Source organism: Chrysochloris asiatica, unplaced genomic scaffold, assembly GCF_000296735.1.
Source record: "Chrysochloris asiatica unplaced genomic scaffold, ChrAsi1.0 scaffold00305, whole genome shotgun sequence".
Classification (NCBI taxonomy): domain Eukaryota; kingdom Metazoa; phylum Chordata; class Mammalia; order Afrosoricida; family Chrysochloridae; genus Chrysochloris; species Chrysochloris asiatica.
The window spans coordinates 443,614-465,650 of NW_006408823.1; the positions used below are offsets into that span (position 1 = coordinate 443,614).

The window sequence follows — 22,037 nt, forward strand, 5'->3', positions numbered from 1 at the left end:
CAAAATGTTGGCTGGTTAAGTCCAGAGAAATCCCAACTCAATCAAAGCCTTTGGAAGAGCTCCGGACTACGCTCCAGCTAAGTTTTATATATATATATATATAGGATCTCTGGTAGCGTAGTGGTTACGAATTGGGCTGCGAACCTCAGGGTCAGCAGTTCGAAACTACCAGCTGTTCCGCGGGAGAAAGATGAGGCGTTCTGCTCCCGTAAAGATTTACAGCCTCGGAAACCCTGTACAGGGTCACTATGAGTCGGAACCGACTCCACGGCACGTAACAACAACAACAATATATATATATATATATATATATATATATATCATGACTTTCTAAAAAAAGAGGATATTCCATGAATCTTATTAAAATAACAAACCCTAATCTACCCTCCTGTGAGTCCTGCTGTGGTGTGGTACAAGCAGCAGTGGGACTGCTAGTCACAAAGTTGGCAGTTCAGACCCACCATTCAGTCCAGTGCTCCTTGGAAACCCTATACAGGGTTGCTAGGAGTCAGAACTGAGTCAATGGCACATAACAACCACCTCCGGTGACAGAGGCTTATATATACACTATGTTGGTCCCTTTTCAGATCTGTTAGTTATAGAAAGGACTCAAAGGATTTCTAAGGCCACAAAAGCAAATTTTTATTACCCTTAGAATGAGAAAGACTCTGGACCTTGGGCCACATACATCCACGTATCTTCCTTTGTCCCCCTGCTTCCTTCTGCCACCTTCTTTGTGCCAAACTACAGCCCTCAACACCTGTGGCCAGGAAAAGAATGTCAGCGAGTGCATCGCTTCTCAATCCATTTATTACATATTGATCTTTTCTGTTTTCCTTCTAAAGGGCAAGCATTGAGTTTATTTTAGTAGAAAACCAGAACATGCTACCAACACAGGTAATGCATAAACGTTATCAGGCTTTGCTCTTGCTGAAATGGATAGCACAATCTGCTTGGTTTGGTTTTAAAGTTGGATCGTGCCTCATGAACATTACTGCCATGTTGTTGGAGTGACTTGTTTCCTATGTCAAGAGTCACACAAAATTAGGGAGGAGAAAGGGGAAATAATGACGCATACTGAACAAGCTAAGTAAGAATTATAAATTTGGGTGCAGCTCTAATTTAAGAAAATTTAAAGTTTGGGTAAAAAGAACATTCTATTAAGATACAACTGAGACACAGGACATGAACAGACACTTCACCAAGAAGGAGATCCAGGCAGCCAACAAACATAATGAAGAAATGTTCACGATCACTAGCCATTAGAGAGATGCAAATCAAAACAACAAGGAGCTATCATCTCACACCAGCAATAACAGCAAAGATCAAAAAAGTAGAGGACAATAAATGCTGGCGACGATGTGGAGAGACTGGGACACTCCTGCATTGCTGCTGAGATTGCAAAATGGTCCAAATGCTCTGGAAAGCAATATGGCGTTTCCTCAGAAGGTTGGAAATAGAAATCCCTTATGATGCAGCAGTTCCTCTACTTGGTATTTACCCACAAGAAATATGAGCCATAAAACGAGTAGATATACGCACACCAATGTTCACAGCAGCACTATTTACAATAGCAAAAAGAAGGAGCTAGCCTAAGTACCCATCAACGGAAGAATGGATAAGCAAACCATGGTACATACACACAATGGAATATTATGATACCTTGAAGAACAACTTGGATGAACCTTGAGGACATTATGTTGAGTGAAATTTATTGTTGTTGTCAGGTGCCATTGAGTCGGTACCAACCTTATGAACAGCAGAACAAAACACTGCCCGATCCTGGACCAACCTCACTACTGTTGTCAAGCTTGAGTCAATCGATGCTGACACTTGGCCAATCCATCTCGCTGGGGGTCATCCTCTTTTTCTCTGACCCTCCCACCACAAAAGGAGAAATACTGCATAGGACCACTATTGTAAAAGACTACGAAAAAGAACCCATACTAAAGGGGGGGAGGGGAATTCTTTGCTGGTTGCCAGGACGTGGCGGGTGGGGTGAAGGGAGGGAGGGGAAGGTGGAGCACAGGGTTGGGAACAGTCACAGGAGTTTAGGTGCTAAGGAGGAGGGCAATACACAAGAAGGGAGAGGGGAATGGAAGAACAAGGCAGATATGAAAACAATTAGGTAAGTTTGCATGGACTAAGTGGGACAGAGGTAAATAATGATGTTTGCACAACCTTGGAACAACAGGGCTCTGGGATACAGGAATTGAGACATGGTTGGAATGGGGAAATGGGAGAAATAATGTTAAGATGCTTGGCTGTCTTTTGAATCTTGGTTTCCCTTGTATACCATTAAAAAATAGACACTTGAGGGGGAGAGAAAGGAATAGCCAGAAATATCACCATAGAAAGCTTGTAAGCCCGTCTTCTGCCTGTAACTGATAGGAAAACCTAAATTGGGGCTACAACGTGCCCAGTTAGGGAGGCTTCCTGCGGAGTCTCTGCATTACATAAGACATAGCTGGAATCTTGAACCTCACCCAGAATCTTCTGAGGTAGGAAGTTTCCACTTGAAAGGACAAGACCAGCCTTGAGTGGCTAGAAAACAGAAGATACTTCTTGAAAGAAAGACCGACAGGAAAAATACGAAACAGTAACAGCAGTCTGACTAATTACTACAAGGACTAGCAAGCTGCTCGCCCAGGAGACATCATGGCATGCAGTCAGGTCCCCTGAAGGCAAAGCCCCTTCCAAACTAAGACTCAACGGGAATACACGAGCAGACATGTGCTCTGATTGGTGACCACCGCCACCAATAAGGGGAAGTGAGGGAGACACAGCAATGAAACTGTGAGCTAAGCCCTGTAACGTTCAATAGACTCCTGTGAAGACCTGGTTGGCCAGCAGTGTGGCAAGACCTGGGGACTCTTGGGCCCAGAGTCAGTGACATAGCCACAGAGGACTAGAGTGGAGAGTGAAGCGTCCAGCTGATAAGAAGAGAGGGCATATGCGTAAGAACACCCACACTTGCAGATAATACCCACTTGACCTGACTTCAATGACTGGAGGATCAGAGCTCAACTAGAAGAAGAAACAAGAGGGGAAAAAAAGAGTAATCTGATACAATTTGATGAACTTGACCTACACCTATGGATGCAGTAGCTCAAATGAGGGAAACAAATCTTTACAGCAAGGATCATTTCCAGCCCTCTATGGTTACGAATCGGGCTGCAAACCTTAAGGTCAGCGGTTCGAAACTACCAGCCGCTCCACGGGAGAAAGATGAGGCTTTCTACTCCCGTAAAGATTTACACCCTCGGAAACCCTGTACAGGGTCGCTATGGGTCGGAACCGACTCGATGGCACTTAACAACAACAACAACAACAACAACATACACAGAGTAGAAGGCAGGGATGGGCAACTTGGATATAAGCTAACCAAAATGAGGGGGAAGGGTGGGCTACAAAGGCAAGAAGTGACTGGCTTACAAGCTTTCAAGAGGGAGCCTAGATCCAGAGGGCGTGGAGGAACATAGACTCTCCACTGGAGATGGGGATAGGTCCCTTGTGCTACAACGTTGAATAATTATTATCAGGACTGACTGTGAGGGTTGGAAATGTAAAGGTAGACATTTTGTAGCAAAAGGAGGGGAGTGGTTGACTTTGCAGTCCAGGAGCGGAGGTCCCTGGAACCATCAAGGGAGAGAGTGGAGAGCAGGACCCTACCAAGAGAAGCAATGATGCCAGAGATGGAGGCAGAGACGATGACATGGAGAGATGGAACAGCTGGGAACTCTAGACCCAGAGAGGGAGAGGGGCTGTGTGCTGAAGACTGCAGGGGGCAGGCTTGCAGGGTATACCCCTTGGTTAGTTGATGATGCATGGTGAGGATTGTAACCGTGGCAAGGAAACGATGAATGTAAAGCTAATGTTCTCCCATGTAAACTGTCACATAATTCACAATAAAACATTTAAAAGAAAAAAAAAGATACAACTAAAACAGGCACATGGGTTAGTGATTAAGAGGCCACGGGTCAGGCAACCTGGGATCCAGTTGTTGGCGATGCTCCCTGTTCACCACATGATCATGAGAAGTTAGTCAACTTCTGCGGGATTAGATTTCTTAATCCATAACACAGAAACAGCAGTGGTATCTACCCGATGGGCTTTTTCTTTTTTCCCCAAACGAGGGTTAAATATTTTGAATACTTTTCAAAATTCAAGTAAATTTAGACTTTTCTAGAAGAAAACTACAAGGACCCAAGAGAGCAACTCTAAGAGGCCTAACTGACATAGAAAACAGTAAAAGACTGTCATAGACATTGAGTCCCTCCCAGAAAACCAAGCTTAGGGCCCTCTAGTTTAGCTAGTGGAGTCTCTAGTCCTGCCAACATCTTCCAACTGTCAGCATACAAAACCTGGCAAAGACAGCACAAAAGGGAACTATGGAACAATCTCAATATTGTTGTTGTTGTTATGTGCCGTGCAGTCAGTCCTGACTCACAGCGACCCTGTACAGAGCTTCCGAGGCTATAAATCTTTACGGGAGCAGAAAGCCTCATCTTTCTCCTGCAGAGCAGCTGGTAGTTTCGAACTGCTGACTATGAGGTTACCAGCCCAATTTGTAACCAGCTCTGGTAGTGCAGTGGTTACGAATTGGGCTGCTAATCTCACAGTCAGCAGTTTGAAACTATCAGCTGTTCCGTGGGAGAAAGATGAGGCTTTCTGCTCCTGTAAAGATTTACAGCCTCGGAAACCCTGTACAAGGTTGCTATGAGTCAGAACCGAATCCACGGCACATATACGACCTGAGCTCCTTAATCTCAATATTAGTGAGAAGCAAAAACTCTAAATGAAATATAAGCAAATAAAATCCAGCGCTATATTAACTTTTAATTTCATTATTACAGGGATGGTTCAGCATGACATTAGGAAACCTACTGAGATAATGTGTCACATAAATAAAACAAAAGAGGAACCCCCCCCCCAAAACCTGGGGGTAATCACCACAGATGTTCAAAAGAAATTTGATAAAATCTAACATTTCAGAAATGAGGAATAGACTACTGCTCAACCTAAAAAATACATTTGCTGGCTACAAACCAAAGCTAACATTCTGCTTAAAAATAAAACCCTAAATGGATCTCCATTCAAGTCAGATACAAGACAGAGATGCCCAGGAGCACAGTACTGGTAGAAATATTGTCAGGGATACGATGCAAATATAAAAAATGCAAAAGAGGGCTGCTTTAGTGGGGAAACCCAAGAGACTCTAGTGAAAAAGATTTAGAATAAACTAGAGAATTCCGTAAAGTGTCCACACTTCCAAAATGACACGTATATGTACACATCAGATCTTTCCTATACTGCACAAGATCTCTTTAAACTATTAAAGAGCATAGATGTCACTTTGAGGCCTAAGGTGCGCTATGACTGACCCAACCAATGGTATTGTCCATCACCTCACATGCATGTGAAAACTGAACAATAAGATAAGACCAGAAAAGAATTGATGCACTTGACTTATGGTATTAGAGGATAGTATTAAAGCACCATGCACTGCCAGCAGAACAAACCACACTGTCTTGGTGAGACGTCACATCTTGTACTTGGGATATGCTATCAGAAGACACTAGTCCCTGGAAAAGGACATCATGCTTGCTAAAGCGGAAGGAGACCCTCAACCATACAGACTGACACTATGGCAGCACCAACAGACTCAAACACGACAACTGTGAGGATGGCACAGGACAGGGCAAGGTTTCATGCTGTTGTGCACAGGGTCGCGATGAGTCAGAACCAACTCGACAGCACCTAGGTTAGATGAAGAAAAAACTAGAACTTGATCCTAATAGCAAACAAGGCTAGGAGAAGAAAATTATGGATGCACCTGAACAACTAAGACGTCTTGGAAAGATGTAACCTGTATTTATAGTATAAGATAACTCAGTAAGCCACAAAACTGCTAACATGTTGATTTTCTTCTAAAATGATGTATGAAATTCAATATAATCAGAATCAAAATGCCAAAACATGTCCTGGTTTTAAGACCTTGAAAAACAGTTCTAGATTTTATCCTTAACAGTGGTTTCTCCACTCTGGCTGCCGTAACAAACATCTTTGGTCCAGACTGTATCCCCAGAGAAGCTCATCAAATTGGCCTGCAATGGGGCTCAGGGTCCACTAATGCCGATGATGTGTAGCCAGGATGGAGAACCAGACACTGGAAAGAGGAATGCAGAAGAAGTCATGGAAAGGAATGGAGGGCAACTCATGCCCTTATATATACTGGTATTGTTGTTAAGTGCCATGGAGTCAGTTCCAACTCATAGTCAGCCTGTATAGGGATTCCGAGGAGCGGCTGGTGAGCATGAAACACTGACCTTGTGGTTCAAACCAACCTTGCAGTCTAGCACATTAATCCGCAGCACTACACTAGGACTCCCCTCATATATGTGGGGGCTTTTAAAACTTCATGGAAAAATTCCTTATCTTTTCATTCCATCTTTCCATCAACTTTTTGAAGCCCCTTCACATTAAAACTCATTGTACAGCTAGGATATGAAAAATTAGAATTAGACCCAAATCCTGCTATCGGAAAACTGAACTAAGTCTACACCAAAAAGGTCACATCACACATAAATGAGGAAAAAATACAGATAATCATTATCTAATAAAATGGTGGAAATGACACTGGAGTCACTATAATTTCAGAAAAAAAAATACACAGCTGGATCTGTATCTCATTCCTGATGGGAGCCAAATATATTCTGGGTTAAAGATCCAAGATATAATGGGGGTGGGGGAGGGACACCAGGAGTCTCATAGAATTTTGAAATAGGAAAAATATTTGTAAAAATGACATAAAACCCAAAAGGCAAAAAGAAAAAATGGATGAATTAGTTTCTAAAAACATCCATTTGCTGAAAACACAATAATATCATATGGCAGAAGTCCTGGTGTGGCGCTGTAGGGTAAGGCTGGCAGTTTAAACACTGTTCTCTCCTTGGAAACCAGACACAGGGTTACTATGAGTTGGAACCGACTGGACAGCGCTTAACAACAACAGATGGTCATATTCCAGGTAAAACATATTCTAGTAGTAGTCTAGATACATTAATTATTAATTGCATTATCTCCAATATGCAAAGAGTTTTTACAAACCAACAAGAAAAAAAGGGAAATAATTAGAGAAGTAGACTAAGGTTATAAGCTAACAATTATCAAAAACAAAATGCCAAGGATCTTATAAAATGATTCATAACAAAGAAGTGCAATGAGTTTTCTTTATGTAACTGAATGACAAATAATAAAAAGAATGGTAAGATCCAGTGTTGGTGATTTGGGGGACAGAAATCATTCACTGCTTATGTGAACATAATTTACATCATTTCTGGAGAGTATTTGGCATTATCTGTGCTTATTCAAAATGTCAATATCCTTTAATCCAGAAATTCCAGTGTCAAGAATTTATCTAGGAGAATGAAGCGTCCAGCTGATAAGCGAGACAAGGTGATAAGAAGAGAGGGCATATGCACAAGAACACCTACACTTGCAGATAACACCCACTTGACCTGGCTTCAATGGCTGGATGATCAAGAGGAAAAAAAGAGTAATCTGATACAATCTGATGAACCTAACATACACCTACGGATGCAGTAGATCAAAAGAGGGGACTAATCTTTACAGCGAGGATCATTCCCACCCCCTCGATACAGAGAGTAGACAGGGATGGGCAACTTGGACATTGGCTACCCAAAATGGGGGTGGGGGTGGGGGTTACAAAGGCAAGAAGTGACTGGCTTACAAGCTTTCAAAAGAGAGCCTAGATCCAGAGGGAACAAAGGAAGGTAGAATCTGCACTGAGTAGTAATCCAATCAGTCTGGGCGGAACTGATAAAAGGAAATGGGGATAGGACTCTTGTGGTACAATAGTGAATAATTGCTATCAGGGCTAACTGTGAGGGTTGGAAATGTACAGATAGACGTTTTGTAGCAAAAGGAGGGGAGTGGTTGACTTTGCAGTCCAGGAGTGGAGGTCCCTGGGACTACAGGAAAAAGAGTGGAGTGTGGAACCCCACCCAGAGAAAAAACAGTGACGCCACAGATGGAGGCACAGAAAATGAAGTGGAGAGATGGAGCAGCTGGGACCTCTAAACCCAGAGAGGGAGAGGCGCTGTGTGCTGATGACCAGCAGGCAGGCTTGCAGGGTATACCCTGTGGTTGGTTGATGATGCATGGAGGGGATTGTAACCATGGCAATGAAACGACATATGATAGGATGAATGTAAAGCTAATGTTCTCCCATGTATACTATCACATAATTCACAAAACGTTTAAAAGAAAAAAAATAAGAATTTATCTAGAAAATATAATTATTCAATAGACAAAGTTGTATGTAACAATCAGGTTCAATGCAAAATTGTTGCAATTGTTAAGTACTAGAAACAACCTAAATGCCAGCCAACATAGGCAATTAGCACTATAAATCAAGACTACCCTTCTTAAGAATCACTAAGAGTTCTATGCAACATGGAACAATTTCCAATCTATACTGCTAAGTGTGTGGGTCTATATGTATACTGTTGTTAAATGCTGTCCAGTCGGTTCCGACTTGCAGCAACCCTGCTGTATAGGGTTTCCAAGGAACAGCTGCTAAGTTTGAACTGCTGACCTTGTCGTTTGCATTCCAGAGCTTATCCTTCAGCACCACACCAGGAGTTCTATATATGTGTGTGTGTGTATATATATATATATCCCCACAGATGCATATACTCCTTACATTTAAAGGAGATATCTACACACACACACACCCCTCTATATACATAGACCATCTCTGGCAAAACAGGTAAGAAACAGCAGCTGCTTTCGTAAGGACATTTGGAAGAATCAGAGGAAGATTCACTTTTCACGTCTTGTCCTACATCCAGTTTATGTTTTAAACCATGTGCAGAGATCACTTTCTAGACACAAAACATTTAACACAGTCTTTCACCTAGTAGCCTTGCTTTTCAGAATCTATCCCACAACAATGCTTATGGATTTGTCTACAGGATACACAAGGGGGCTTCAAAAAGTTTGTGGGAAATGGAATTAAAGATAATGGCTTTTTCTGGATTGAGACCTGGTTGGCCAGTTGTATAGCGAGACCTGTGGACTCCTGAGCCCAGGGACAGGGACAAAACCCCAGAGGACTAGAGCGGAGAGTGAAGCATCCATCTGATATGAAGTGAGAGGAGATGCACAACAACGCCCATACTTGCAGATACTACCCATATGACCTAGATTCAATGGCTGGATGATCGGAACTCAACTAGAGGAAGAAAGAAGAGGGGAAAAAGTGTAATCTGCTACATTCTGATGAACCTGACCTATACTTATGGATGTAGTAGCTTAAAAGAGGGAACAATCTTTACATCAAGGATCATTCCCACTCCCTCTGTACACAGGGTTGACAGGGATGGGCAACTTAGACATTGGCTACCCAAAATGGGGGGACTACAAAGGCATGAGCTCTGGTAGTGTAGTAGTTACAAATTGGGCTGCAAATCTTAAAAGTCAGAAGTTCGAAACTACCAGCTGTTCCACGGGAAAAAGATGAGGCTTTCTGCTCCTGTAAAGATTTATAGCCTCGGAAACCCAGGGTCGCTGTGAATTGGAACCTACTCTCCATGGCACATAACTATCACCACAAAGGCACAAAGTGACTAGCTTACAAGCCTTCAAGAGGGAGTCTAGTTTCAGAGGGTGTGGGGGGAAGGTTGAATCTCCACTGAGTGGTTTCCAACCAGTCTAGACAAGGCTGGTGAAAGTAGATGGATAAGACTCTTGTGGTTCAACAGTGAATAATTGTTATCAGGACTGATTGCGATAGTTGCAAATGTAAACGTAGACGTTTTCTAACAAAAGAAGGGGAGAGGTTGATCTTGCAGTCCAGGATCAGAGGACCCTGAGACCATCAATGGAGAAGAGCGGAGTGCAAGACCCTATCATCCAGAGAAGCAGCAACGCCAGAAATGGAGGCAGAGACGATGATGTGGAGAGATGGAGCAGCTGGGGACTCTGGACTCAGGGAGGGAAAGGGGCTGTGTGCTGGCGGCTGAGGGGCAGGCTTATAGGGCATATATACCTTTTGGTTGTTGAAATGGTCGTACATTCCTGAATGTTTCAGTGTACATCAGAAAAACAAACAAACAAACAAAAAACAAACAAATGATGATGCATGGAGGGGACTGTAATCATTGCAATGAAACGAAATACAATAGGATAAGTGTAAAGCTGATGCTCTCCTATGTAAATTATCACTCAATTTACACACAAAAAAACTTTAAAAAAACAAAACAAAGAGAGAATGGATTTTTCCATGACCTTTCTGAAGCCCCCTCATATAGTCACCACCAACTGGTTTGTACAAGTGAAAAGCAGAACTAATCCAAAGGTTGGTATCAGGCAATGAGATAAAGAAATTATGGTGCAGATCTAACAGAACACTGTTATCAGTAGAAACAAAACAAAATAGAAAATCTGTGTGTACCGAACATCACCGAAGGCATCTCTTAAGGAAGTGAACCGGCCAGGTACTTATTTACATCCTTTGGTTCCATTTTGCATTTTATAAAAGTGTGCTCATAAATATTTGCAAGGATTGCTAGGGTGAACTGCTCTTTGAAGAGTGATTTTATAGGGAATATATATTTCCCTTTTAATCATTCTTTTAATGTTTTTATTCTGGGGAAAATATACACACCAAAGATATATAATTTCAACAATTTCTCCATGTATAAGAAGGCAGTGACATTAATTTTATTTTTCAGGTTGCGCCACCATAGTGCTTGTTGGTGGAATAATTTGGAAAGCTATGCTTAGGAGCTCTGGAAGCGTAGGGATTATGAATCGGGATGCTAATCTAAATGTCAGCAGTTCAAAACTACCGGCAGTTCCGTGTGAGAAAGATGAGGCTTTTTGCTCTGGTAAAGATTTACAGCCTCAGAAACCCTGTACAGGGTCGCTATGAGTTGGAATTGACTCTATGACACACCACCACCACCACCACCACCATACAATGTCTTGGGTAGTGCTGACATTTTCATATTGTTAAGTCTTTCGGTCCATGAGCATGGTATATTCTTCCATTTTTGTATGTCTCTCTTGAGTTTTCTTGAAGTAGTATTTTGTTTTCTTTGTATAGGTCTTTTCCTTCTCCAGTTAGGTTTACTTCATTGTTTGGGTGGCTATTGTAAATGCTCTGGTAGTATAGTGGTTACGAGTTGGATTGCCAACCTCAAGTTCAGCAGATTGAAACTACCAACCGTCCCATGGGAGAAAGATGAGGTTTTCTGCTCCTGTAAAGATTGACAGCCTTGGAAACCCTATGCAGGGCCGCTACAATTCAGAATCGACTCCACACACCACCCCCCACCATAGTGAGAATGCTAGCACAATGTGTCGTGATAATTTTTAGGGAAAAATGATCTTTTTTCAAAGGTCCTTTCCCGCATGTGTATGTTAAGGTCTTATTCGGCTGGGATAGAGGTGTGGCATAATAAAGGAAGGGCTGAAGAGAAACTTGCCTCTTGCTCTTACCATCTGTCCAGTCAATCTGTCTTGCATACCACCCAAAGGGCATACCAACTCTTCAGAAAGCCCAGCATATTTGCCACTATGGGAAACCTACAGGATAGAGCTAGAGCTGACTGCTGATGTAGTATTCCGTGAGCACTTACAAGCTATACAAAACGAAGAACCCAAAGATGTAGCGAAACCTGAGAGGACAGTGGACTGATTGATGGTGTGAAGAAATTCCTTTTATGTGCTGTGTCTGGGTTTAATAAGTCTAACTTTTAGAAATCTCTTTATATCAGCAGCTCTCTAGTGTGATGCCAGGATCCAGAGATTTTTTGTAAAGCACAAACTCCAAACCAGTTTCATAAGCTACTAGGACATTCTCTGCCCTGTCTACTTTCTGTATCTCCAAGTACACTATGAATTTTTCAGAGATTTCAAGATGTGTGACAAAGGCTATTTTCATATTATAATAAGGTAAAACCTTGATCGATATAAATCCATGTTTTAAAAAATCTCCTGTGAGTTCTCATTTGTGTTTAAGGCATGGAGCAAACACAAAGCAGATGCACAAATCTGAACAACGTACATTATTTGTATAGAAACATGGTGTTCAGGGGTCCCCAAGACCACTGTGGCACTAGGGGTTAATGCGCTGGACTGCAAAATTGGTTTGAACTACAAGGGAGATGTTTCAAGCTCACCAGCTGCTCTTCAGAAACCCAATACAGGGTCGCTATGGGTCAGAACCGATTCAACGGCACTTAACAAGAAGAAGCATGTGTCTTACTTTTCTGTATGACTGGAATTCTCGGAAAATTTTCCTAACTACTCAGTAGTGTGGAGTGGAGCAGAGTGATGAGAGAATTGTTGCTGTTACATGCCGCTGAGTCGTTTCTGACTCACAGTAACCCTGTATAGGGGTTTCTGAGGAACAGCTGGTAGGATGGAAACACCTACCTTGGGGTTGGCAGTCCAGTGCTTAGCCTACAGAGAATTAGGTAGGCAAAAACATCACTTACCCAAGAACCACAAATCCATGAGAAATCCCTTCTCAATCCAACACCCTAAAAGGTGCATGCATACATACAACCCCTCCTTAAATGCCAGGTACAACTAACATTTCAAAAGAGATCAATGCTACCTACACGCTGGGAATCACTTCCCTATAGTAAATTACAAAAACTAATCCCTCTCCTTACCTAAGAAAGGGTCACCGGGCTTCGCAGCCAGCAAGGACCATGCAAGTCACTGCGCTCTACCCTTTCTTTGTCATGTGAGACAAATCCCAGCTAAAGAACAGCCTGGGAGGTTTTGTTATAGAAACACTACCTGAACAGCACACCAGCGGCTGCGGCATTTGTAACTGCATATAGAATGCAGACTGCCTTTCTTGCTCGGCATACTGGCCCCCTCACCAGCTTTCATCTTCTCTCAGCTGTCAGCTCTGTAGTGGGGCCTCGGCCCTTCATCTCTTTCCAAGGTTAGCTCCCAGACTGCTCTGAGAGCCAGGCCTCACACCCAACCCGCAGGTATCTTAAACCCAGGTAGCAGGACCCACCCGAGAGTTTGCGATTCGTCAGGTCCAGGGAAAAGCCTGAGAATATGCATTTCTACTTGTTTCCAGGGGAAGCCAATGTTGCTGGGCCAGGGACCCCACTTGGAGAACCCATTTGGTAGCAGAGCCTGAACTTCTCACTAGCTCTGTCCCCTCTTAGCCCTATCTGTGACAAGGGGCTGAGCTGAGATGCTCAGAACACAGGGTCTTCATCAGTAAAATGGAGGCTGTGGTGACAAATACCTTATTGGACGGTCGTTTAACAGAGAAGGTACAGACAACCAGGAGCCCTCGATGGTGCAAACAGCACACTCAGCTGATAACCCCAAGGTGGAGGTTCCAATCCACCCAGAGGCACCTCAAAAGCCTTGACAATCTACTTTGAAATGACTAGTCACTGAAAACTCCATGGAACACAGTTCTCTGACTCACAAGGGTCACCTGGACAGCACTGGTACAGCAGAGACAAGTCAAGACTTCCTCAGTCAGGCCTTATCAACTTACTGAGACAGTAAGAGGCGTGCTCATGTGGCTTGAGAACCCTCATTCGAACGGCACAGGGAAGGCAGAAACCTTTACTCGGGAGATCAGGGCTCCAGGTAACAGATCTGCCCCTTCTAGCTGGGAGGTATCTGGAGAGCCCACCAATAGGAGTAGGGAGGCCACAGGGTCCCATTTACAGTGTTCCTTGGTCTTGGGAAAAGCCATTAAGCACCGAGCCACTCACCTTGGTCATGCCTCCAGCCTGCGCCGTGCTCAGTCCTGCATGACTGGCCATTTGGGGGGACACCTGCGTCAGAGTCTCAGCTAGCACGCTGCCAGAGGCACCCTGCATGGCTGGGGCAGGGTATGGCAGTCCAGCACCCCTTCCTCGGCCCGCAGCCCCGAGAGATCCATTCATGACTTGCGCCTGCCCTTGCTGGGCCTGGTTCATGAGGCTGTGGCCAGAGTTACTGTTGAGGAGGCCTTGGTGGGTCTGGTTGAAGTTTGCATTCATGCAGATGCCAGGTCCAGTCTGCGATGTGGCAGGGCTGCTGGTCACCAGTCCCACTTGTTTTTGTGCTTGGGAGGCAGGGGGGGTGGGCCCAGAGGTGCTGGCTGCCTGTTTGGGTAGGCTGGGGGTGGAGGAGTCTCCCTGGTTCAGAGGGCTCTTGCCCATGGCCCCCAGGCTGGCCATGCTGGCGCTGTTGGGCGGCCCCTGAGCCTGACCCCCAAGGGCCTGCTGCACAGGGCTGCTGGCGCTCACACTGCCAATTCCGGGGTTGATGCTTGAGCCGCTGCCACCTCGCAGAAGCTCCGAAAGTTGTTTGTGTTTGGAAGCAGCATCTGGAACAAGGCTCCCACTGTTTAATAGGCCTAATTCTCCTCCGTTGGGGATCAGTTCATCGGGAAGATCATTTTCCAAGTCAAACAATGATCCAAAATCTAGAAATTAAATAAAAACGGAAATGAGACAAGAAGCAACCATAAAACCTCTCCAAACGGCATGTGTTAAACGCATGATCTTAAACTACTGGGCTGTCAGCACAGAACAAAAGTATGTCTAAGAGTAGCATCAAAATAACTTGAAAAGTTTCTTCAAGTTAATAAAACAAAGCCTAGTTCTCGTATTATGAGAAAGGAAGAATTAAACGGAGCCGACAAGGACCAGCCTTGCTGACTCCACTGTGTATTCTAAAACGGTAATGAGATTGTGTGGTGTGTGGACAAACAGAAATACACAAGGTAAAGGAAAACAATGGCAAGTCCCCAAATTCACTGATTATTCACATTAAAAGAATGGACATGCATGAAAAAGAACTGGAGAGCAGCTTTAGTGAGAAGCAGGTGGGGGGAAAGCAAAGCCTAACCCTAAATGACTACATATTTCAAGGTTAAAATGTTTTTGTTTTTTTTTAAACTAGGCTTAACACAAAATGAGATCAGTGATTTCTCAAGGTGTTGAAGCTGCAGAAATAGCTTTAAAATAGAAGCACAAGAAAACCAAAAATAGTTGAAAAAGTAAAGATACAGGATTACAAACACACAAGTCGTACAAATCGTATGAGGAGCAGACCAATCCTAGAGAGCCTGGGAACAAAAGCGAGAAGCAGACACTCATTAACGAGGAAAAGAAAAACGGTCAGCTGAACACATCAGCCTTCGTGGCCACCAGAAAAGGGAACACCAAAGCACCCCCTTTTTCAGGTCTCCCTCAAAGGAGCATCCCACTAAAGGGGTCTCTGTCATCTGTACATCCTCACCTCCCATGTACATAACTTGTCACACCCTACCTACCAGGCCAGACACGTGTGTGCAAGGGACAGATAGGTCGAATCATGCTGGTCACTGTATTATCTGTCACATAAAAGGAAGGGAAATCGTGGGGAGACTCCAGGCTCCCAGCTGCCAGCTCCCCCTCCCAGCAGCAGGACTCTGGGCAAATTGCTTAACTTCTCGGTGCCTCCATTTCCTCTACACTCATAGGGTCACTGTGAAGACTGCATGAACTTAAACCAGTGAAATGTGCAGAAGCGTGCCTGCACATGGCGAATGCCAAGTATCAGCCTTTATTAGTACTGTTCTCCATGAACAGTTGTTGTTGTTGGTAAGTCGACCCATAGTGACCCTGTATAGGGTTCCCGAGGAGCAACTGGTGAGCTTGAACCGCCAACCTTGCAGTTCAAACGGCTTTGCAGTCTGGTGCATTAACCCACAGCGCCACACCAGAACTCCATGAACAGTAGATGTTAATAGACTGCTGTATGTACCACATTACAAAATAGTAGGAGCCAAGATAATGGTGAACCATGTAAAAATGCAGAAAAATGTTTTGATGCTAAATGTGAAAACATATGCATATTTAAATACCATGCAAATGAAACCAGGTAAGATTGTTGTTGTTAAGTGCTGTGGAGTAGGTTCCGGACCCATAGCGACCCTGTACAGGGTTTCCGAGGAGCAGCTGGTGAGCTTGAACTGTCAATCTTGCAGTTCAAACGGCTTTGCAGTCTGGTACATTACCTGATTAAAACTATGTGCAGTGGATAATGGCGGGAAAGGAACATGCCAGAAACAAAATTCCCTGGACCAGTGGAGGTGGGGCTAAGGGGTGCATGTAGCTATCTTCTTTGGGTTTGTTTCTAATTTATCAGAGCTTCTCCTCACCCTTCAGCCCCCTGCCTTTAGAAAATGAAAACCACTGTGCTTGGTGTGGTGGCTGTGTGCCGTCGAGTCAGTTCCATGGTGGCAGACCCTAAGGACCATTTCACCAACAAGCTCTCCCCACCCCCTTCTCTGCTGGGGAACCAGCATGGCTCCTCCAAGCCACAGGGTAAGAAAGGAATGATAATAGATGACCATGATCACAGTCCCTTTGCAAGTGACACACGCCAGCTATGGGAATCTGAAAGAGAATCCTCTAAGACAGCACTAGAAAAGGTACTTATTCCTAATAATGGGCCCTCAGAAAGAAATATCCCTTTTCTTTCAATGGCAACTCTTGCTATGAAGAGAGGAGACCAGGCTCACACGTAAAAACCAAAAAGGAAACCAAGCTCACTGTTGATTCTGATTCGTGAGGACCCTCTAGGACAAAATAGAACTGGCCCATAGGGTTTCTGAGGCTATAAATCTTTATGGGAGCAGACTGCCACATCTCCAGAGGAATGACCAGGGGGTTTGACCTGCCAGACCTTCCAGTTAACAGCCCAAGTGCTTAATTCACTGGGCCATCAGGGCTCCTCTCACATGTTAAGGAAATGCAAAAAAAAAAAAAAAAAACCCAACAAGAGACATCTGAATGAAACCACCTCTGAACTGACTTTTCTGACCCTGGAACCTGGCTACTTTCAGACTTCTTGTTCATGGATAATACACGTCCCAAACCACTGGAGCTGGAGTTGGTCATAGCTTGCAGTTGGCAGCATCAGGTCTATGGAAAAACTTCCCATGTTTCAGTGTGGTTTCAGAGGCTACTCACAGTGCAGCCCCAGCCCTCTCTTACCCATTTCCCGCTCAACACAGTGACCTAGCACCAAGGAGCCACATTTCTCTCTCTCTCTCAGTCCCCCTGTATAAGTGACTAGTCCCTCTTCTAAGACCGCCCAAGTTCTCTACACACACGCCGCCTAATGTACCAGCTGGAATTACAGCTGTCTTCCTAGTAGATTACCAGGGATTAGCTATTGCCTGACAAATCTGTACACACATACACACACACTGTAGGGAGTCTCAGCACTTCATTCAGCACGGCTCTCCTGAGAACATCGAATGGTGACCAAATTCAGGAAATGAAACCTGGATATAATTCTTTACGTATTGCCTTTACTCAAATTTTGCCAGTTGTCTCAATAATGTCTTCCCCTCTGCCATGAGCCCCATTCAGGATTGCAGCCCAGTGAATAGCCAAGCCAGCTCTTTAGACTCCTGTCATGTAGGATGGTTCCCTCAGCCCTTCTCCACTTTCCCTGACTTTGACATTTCTGCAGGAGTTCACCACTGCAGACGGTAACAGCCATCAACCTGACTCTCGCACATTGTTGTCCTTAATCCGGAGGTTCGCCAAGGTCCCCAGATAGAAAGAGCGTAAGCAACCAAGTAAAACAAATCAGAAAACGGGAGCCCTGGAGGTTAAAGAGCTCATCTGAGAACCAAAAGGTAGGCAGGGAAGAGTAGGGCAGTCTGCTTCCATGTCTATGTGCAGGAAAATGAAACTGTATCTACCCCAGAGCGGGGCAGCCCTGTCAGTGCTCCATTTACAATGTATAACAGTTACCTGCAGACCCCCTTCTACTGGGCTCCTCCAGTGCCCGAGAGGGGCGGGCCAGGCCTAACCAGCAACCTCGCTCCAAGAGCAGCATAGCTCAGGGCCAGGCCCCTCAGTTCATGGAGAACAATGGAGAAGATCCAAACTCTGCCAACAAGCTGTGCGTTCAGGACCTTCATCCCCTCCTCCATAAAACAAGAGCAACAGCACCCTGGTAAGACAGGTCCCAAGGATGGGCTGTAGCCCTTAGGGCCAGATACAGGGCAAACCCACAAATTTACTCTAAAATGATTTAACTTTAAAATTCTACCCACCCAAGCTTACAGGATTTTATGAATGTTTTCTTCTAGTCCATGTCCAAATACACACGTAAATTCCATCACTGTGAGCCAGGCACTGTGTCTCAGGTTCATTTTGGTCTCTGCTTGCTTAACCTGCCACACTTTGTCCACCTTGGCTGCATGTTCTCATCCTAGTCAGTCCAAACACATCTTCTGGCTGGCTGGTTACGGGAAGGGCAGACAAATTCTACTAACGTCCCCACCTGCCAGGCCAAACACACATGAACCACGTCTACCTAAGTCCAAAAGGTGTGGCATTTTCCAAAGGCAGGTTAGCTGGGTGGGGCTGGTGAATACACCTGCAGATCCACAGCACCACCATACACTTTTCCCCCAGGGATTGTTACTCCTTTCCCTACCTTTCTCCACACCAAAGTATCCCAACATGCGCTGGATGGAGAAATGATCATCTGAATCACTGAAGTCTAACAGTAAAAACTGAGGGCTCTCATCTCCAGTCACCTGTAATCCATCTTCCCTCTACTGAGGCTAGCTCAAGGGCACGTTGGCCACTCTTCAGTGGTAAATAAAGCAAACTGAGCTCAAGCAAAGACTAAGTAAGAGAAGCCAAGGACAAAGTCAAGATTAGTTGCAGAGACTAATGTGCCCTCTGCTCACAGGCACTCTTTTGGGGGGCTTCTCCTCAGCAGGAGACAACCACACCTCCTGCAACCTCCACTGTCACACGTCCACAGTCAGAGACAGGAGTCTTCTCTCCTCTGGCGCGTCTTGGCAGCCAACCCAGGAGTTTATGAGAGAAAACAGAGCTTACAAGGTTCACAGGAGGCTGAGGACTTAGCAAGGGATATTGGGAGGAAGAGTGGCATTCAGTCTGGGGAAGAGGTGTCTTCGCCAAGCCAGATTCCAAGGGGAGAGTACACAGACTTTGACCCGGGTTCTGACCCACCCAAACACTTCAAGACACGCTGAAGGTCAATGCTTCTTTAAACTGTTCCCAGAGTGCACCACTGCACCTTAGGCAAGGATTGGACTATTCTTCAGGCTCATCAGGTGAGCAGCCAAATCAGTCTGCTCAACCCGTACAATCTGGCAATAGGTGTGTGTGATCCAGGTCTCAACTCATCTTTAAAACAGCGCCTCTCTCTCTTCAGGTTTCTAAAGCTGTCTCTTTGTGTCAGAACGCCATTTTCCTTTAGAAATGCATTTGGCACCCCAAGTGCTGGTTTCCAAAACACCTCTGTATTGACAAAAGTGATTTTCCTATCAAAACATGTACAAGGGGCTTTGTCATACCCTCTATTGGCAGATACGCTCTTTGTCTCTATAGGCAGAAGAGTCTTAAGACTATGTACATGTCAGCGCCCCCGTGTGCAAGTTCCATGAGGGCAGGGCACGTGGCTGCCTGCTCCCATGCCTAGCTCATGCTCAGTTCAGCATGTACCTGGCACTCTAATAAAAGGATCTGGTGCTGGATGAATGGCATAAAGAAGATCCATACTATCAACTCTGCTTAGTCAAAGATAGAAAGAACTAATCTTCACCTTTATTACTACTGGCCCCAAACAGCTGCTCCTAGGAAACTCTAAACAGGGTCACTAGAAGTTAGAATCCATCATCAGCACTTAACAACAAAACCCGAAACAAAAAGACCACCACTCAGGAACAAAGTCTGAGAATGTTCTATTGCCCTCAGCATCCTTTTTCCTGCTGGATCTTGTCTTCTTAGGAGCCAGGGATCTTTCATCCTCAGCATTATAAGACTGATGCAGACACAAAATAGCATCATGTAGAATGAGACCATAGTGCAAGAAAAGGCTTAATTAACAAGATGAGGGTTTCAATACGATTTGCTATGTGTGCAGAGTTCTCTACTTACAAACACAGAACTCTTCCCCCCACCCCCACCCCATGGCTAGTTTCTCTTCCCCACTCATCCAGTACCCACTATTTGCTGCTCCAAAGAGCTGCCTTTGAAAAAAAAATTTTTTTAAAGGGATGTTTTATCATTTCTTTACATATTCTTTTGTCATTACTTGTACTGTCATACTGAAAACGCCAATGTTTCTCTAAAGTCTTTCAGGAGCTAGCTGCCTTTATTATTCATTACCATGGAAGAGTTTACAAAAAGAACTTCTAATTCCCAAAACTGAATCCAAAAAATTAATCTAACCAGGGCGATTTATTTTGAAATTTTAACTAACATCTAATGGTAAACTTTGTGGTACATACATACATAAGGGGGTTTCAAAAGTTCATGGAAAAAAATGGAATAAAAGATAATGGAATCAATCACCTTTACCCAATTCACAATAAAAAGTTTTTTTTTTTAAATGCTAGAAACACTATAAAAAAACTGGAAAAAAAAAAAATCTAAACAATGGACTTTTCCACGACCTTTTTGAAGGCAACTCATCTACTCTTAACTAAAGCCTGGGAGTATCTGAGTGGTACACACTGCTAACATGCTCAGCTAACAGGAAGCCAGGGCCTAGCTCTTTCACTTACTACTCCAACCTCCCCATGCTTGAAACGAAAGTGGAAACGGTCCCTGGTCCATAGGGCTGTTGGTGAAAGAATGAAATCATGTAAGTGTGCACCGCACTCAGTCGGGCACCAGACAGGCTCAATGACCTTAGTCATCACCACACTATCACCATCTCCACCGCCCCCCCAAAGGCTGTGGTAGACTTGGGTGACCCAGCACATCAAGGCCTTAGCACCTCCACTGGGCACAGGGTAGGTGCTAGGCAATCGTCCCCTCTCTGTCATGCCATCAGGCAAACACAGACAGCCCCCAAAGATGCACGGCACACTTCGAATCAAAGCTCATTCTCCCTTGAAACGTCATGGGACTTGTACAAATAAATAATGGAAGAGCACTCCAACAATGGAGAGCTGAAATACAAAGGGAAAAAAAGCTCTTTTTATCAGCACTTATACCATTACAAATAACTCTTATCTCGGCACTAAAACAAGTTCCCAAAGACGGCTAACCTTTATTTTATTTTACAGTCTTCCATAATTCAAGTTTCTTTTATGCAGACACACGCCCCCTAATTAGTACAGAATAATGAAGTTTCACTTCATTCTGAAGAGCAATTTTAACCAAGAACAAGTCGAGCCCTTCCTTAGATTCACTAGTGACTGGAAGACCCAGGTGGGCCTGCTCCCTTCCCCACCCTGCCCCATCTATCCTGCCAGGAGAGGCAAGTCCTCACTCTGGCCAGAAGTCCTCTGGGTTTATCTGTAAGATCCCTTCCCAGGAGATCCATCTAATTGAGGGAGCCAGGCTCTGGGGGCAGAGCACTGGTGTTGCTTTGAGACAAGAGGAGTCCAGCATGCACAGCATAAGGAGCAGCTTCAGAAGATAGCCCTGAACGGAATCTCAGAAGCAGCAAGCTGAGCCAGTATGACAGGCTGGTGATTTTGCTGTGGTGAGTCTCGAGAAAACAGGCCCCAGAAGGCAGAGGAGCCCTGGTAGGTGTCTGATTTGGCTACAACAGAAGGAACGCTCTATTAATGTCCTAAATAGGAAATGGGAGTTCTGGGAGATCCGTTTTCAATGCCATTATATACTCATTCAATGATACCAAGCCGAGTAGGTACCCGGAAAACTAGTGAAATCCAAGTTCAATGTGCTGATGTGAGTGACGGGGGTTACAGGACAATCCCATTTATAAAACTCAAATTTATAGCTCTGTTATGAGGAAGCTATCAATGTGAAAGAAGGACCCATCCAAGGGGACTCTTCTAGAAGGGAACTTAGCCGGTAGGTTTGAAGTGATGGGAGGGAAATCAGGCTATGGTATTTGATGCCACTAACTGCAATGATCTATAGCAACTTAGAAATCGTGATGCAAGGCAAAGAGAAAAGATCTAATTTTTTAAAGTAACTTTACGTAACTCTTCAAGACTAATTCTA

At 44.4% G+C, this 22,037-nt stretch overlaps 1 protein-coding gene across 2 annotated transcripts in view; it reads right to left on the reverse strand.

The window, feature by feature from the left end:
- The window catches only part of CREBBP (CREB binding protein), a 134,724-nt gene that overhangs the window by 95,062 nt on the left and 17,625 nt on the right, over positions 1-22,037 (reverse strand). For both annotated transcript variants that reach the window (XM_006874875.1, XM_006874874.1), the window contains exon 2: positions 13,794-14,491. In XM_006874875.1, the coding sequence (XP_006874937.1) occupies positions 13,794-14,491 (698 nt within the window). The remainder of the gene's footprint in view (positions 1-13,793; positions 14,492-22,037) is intronic.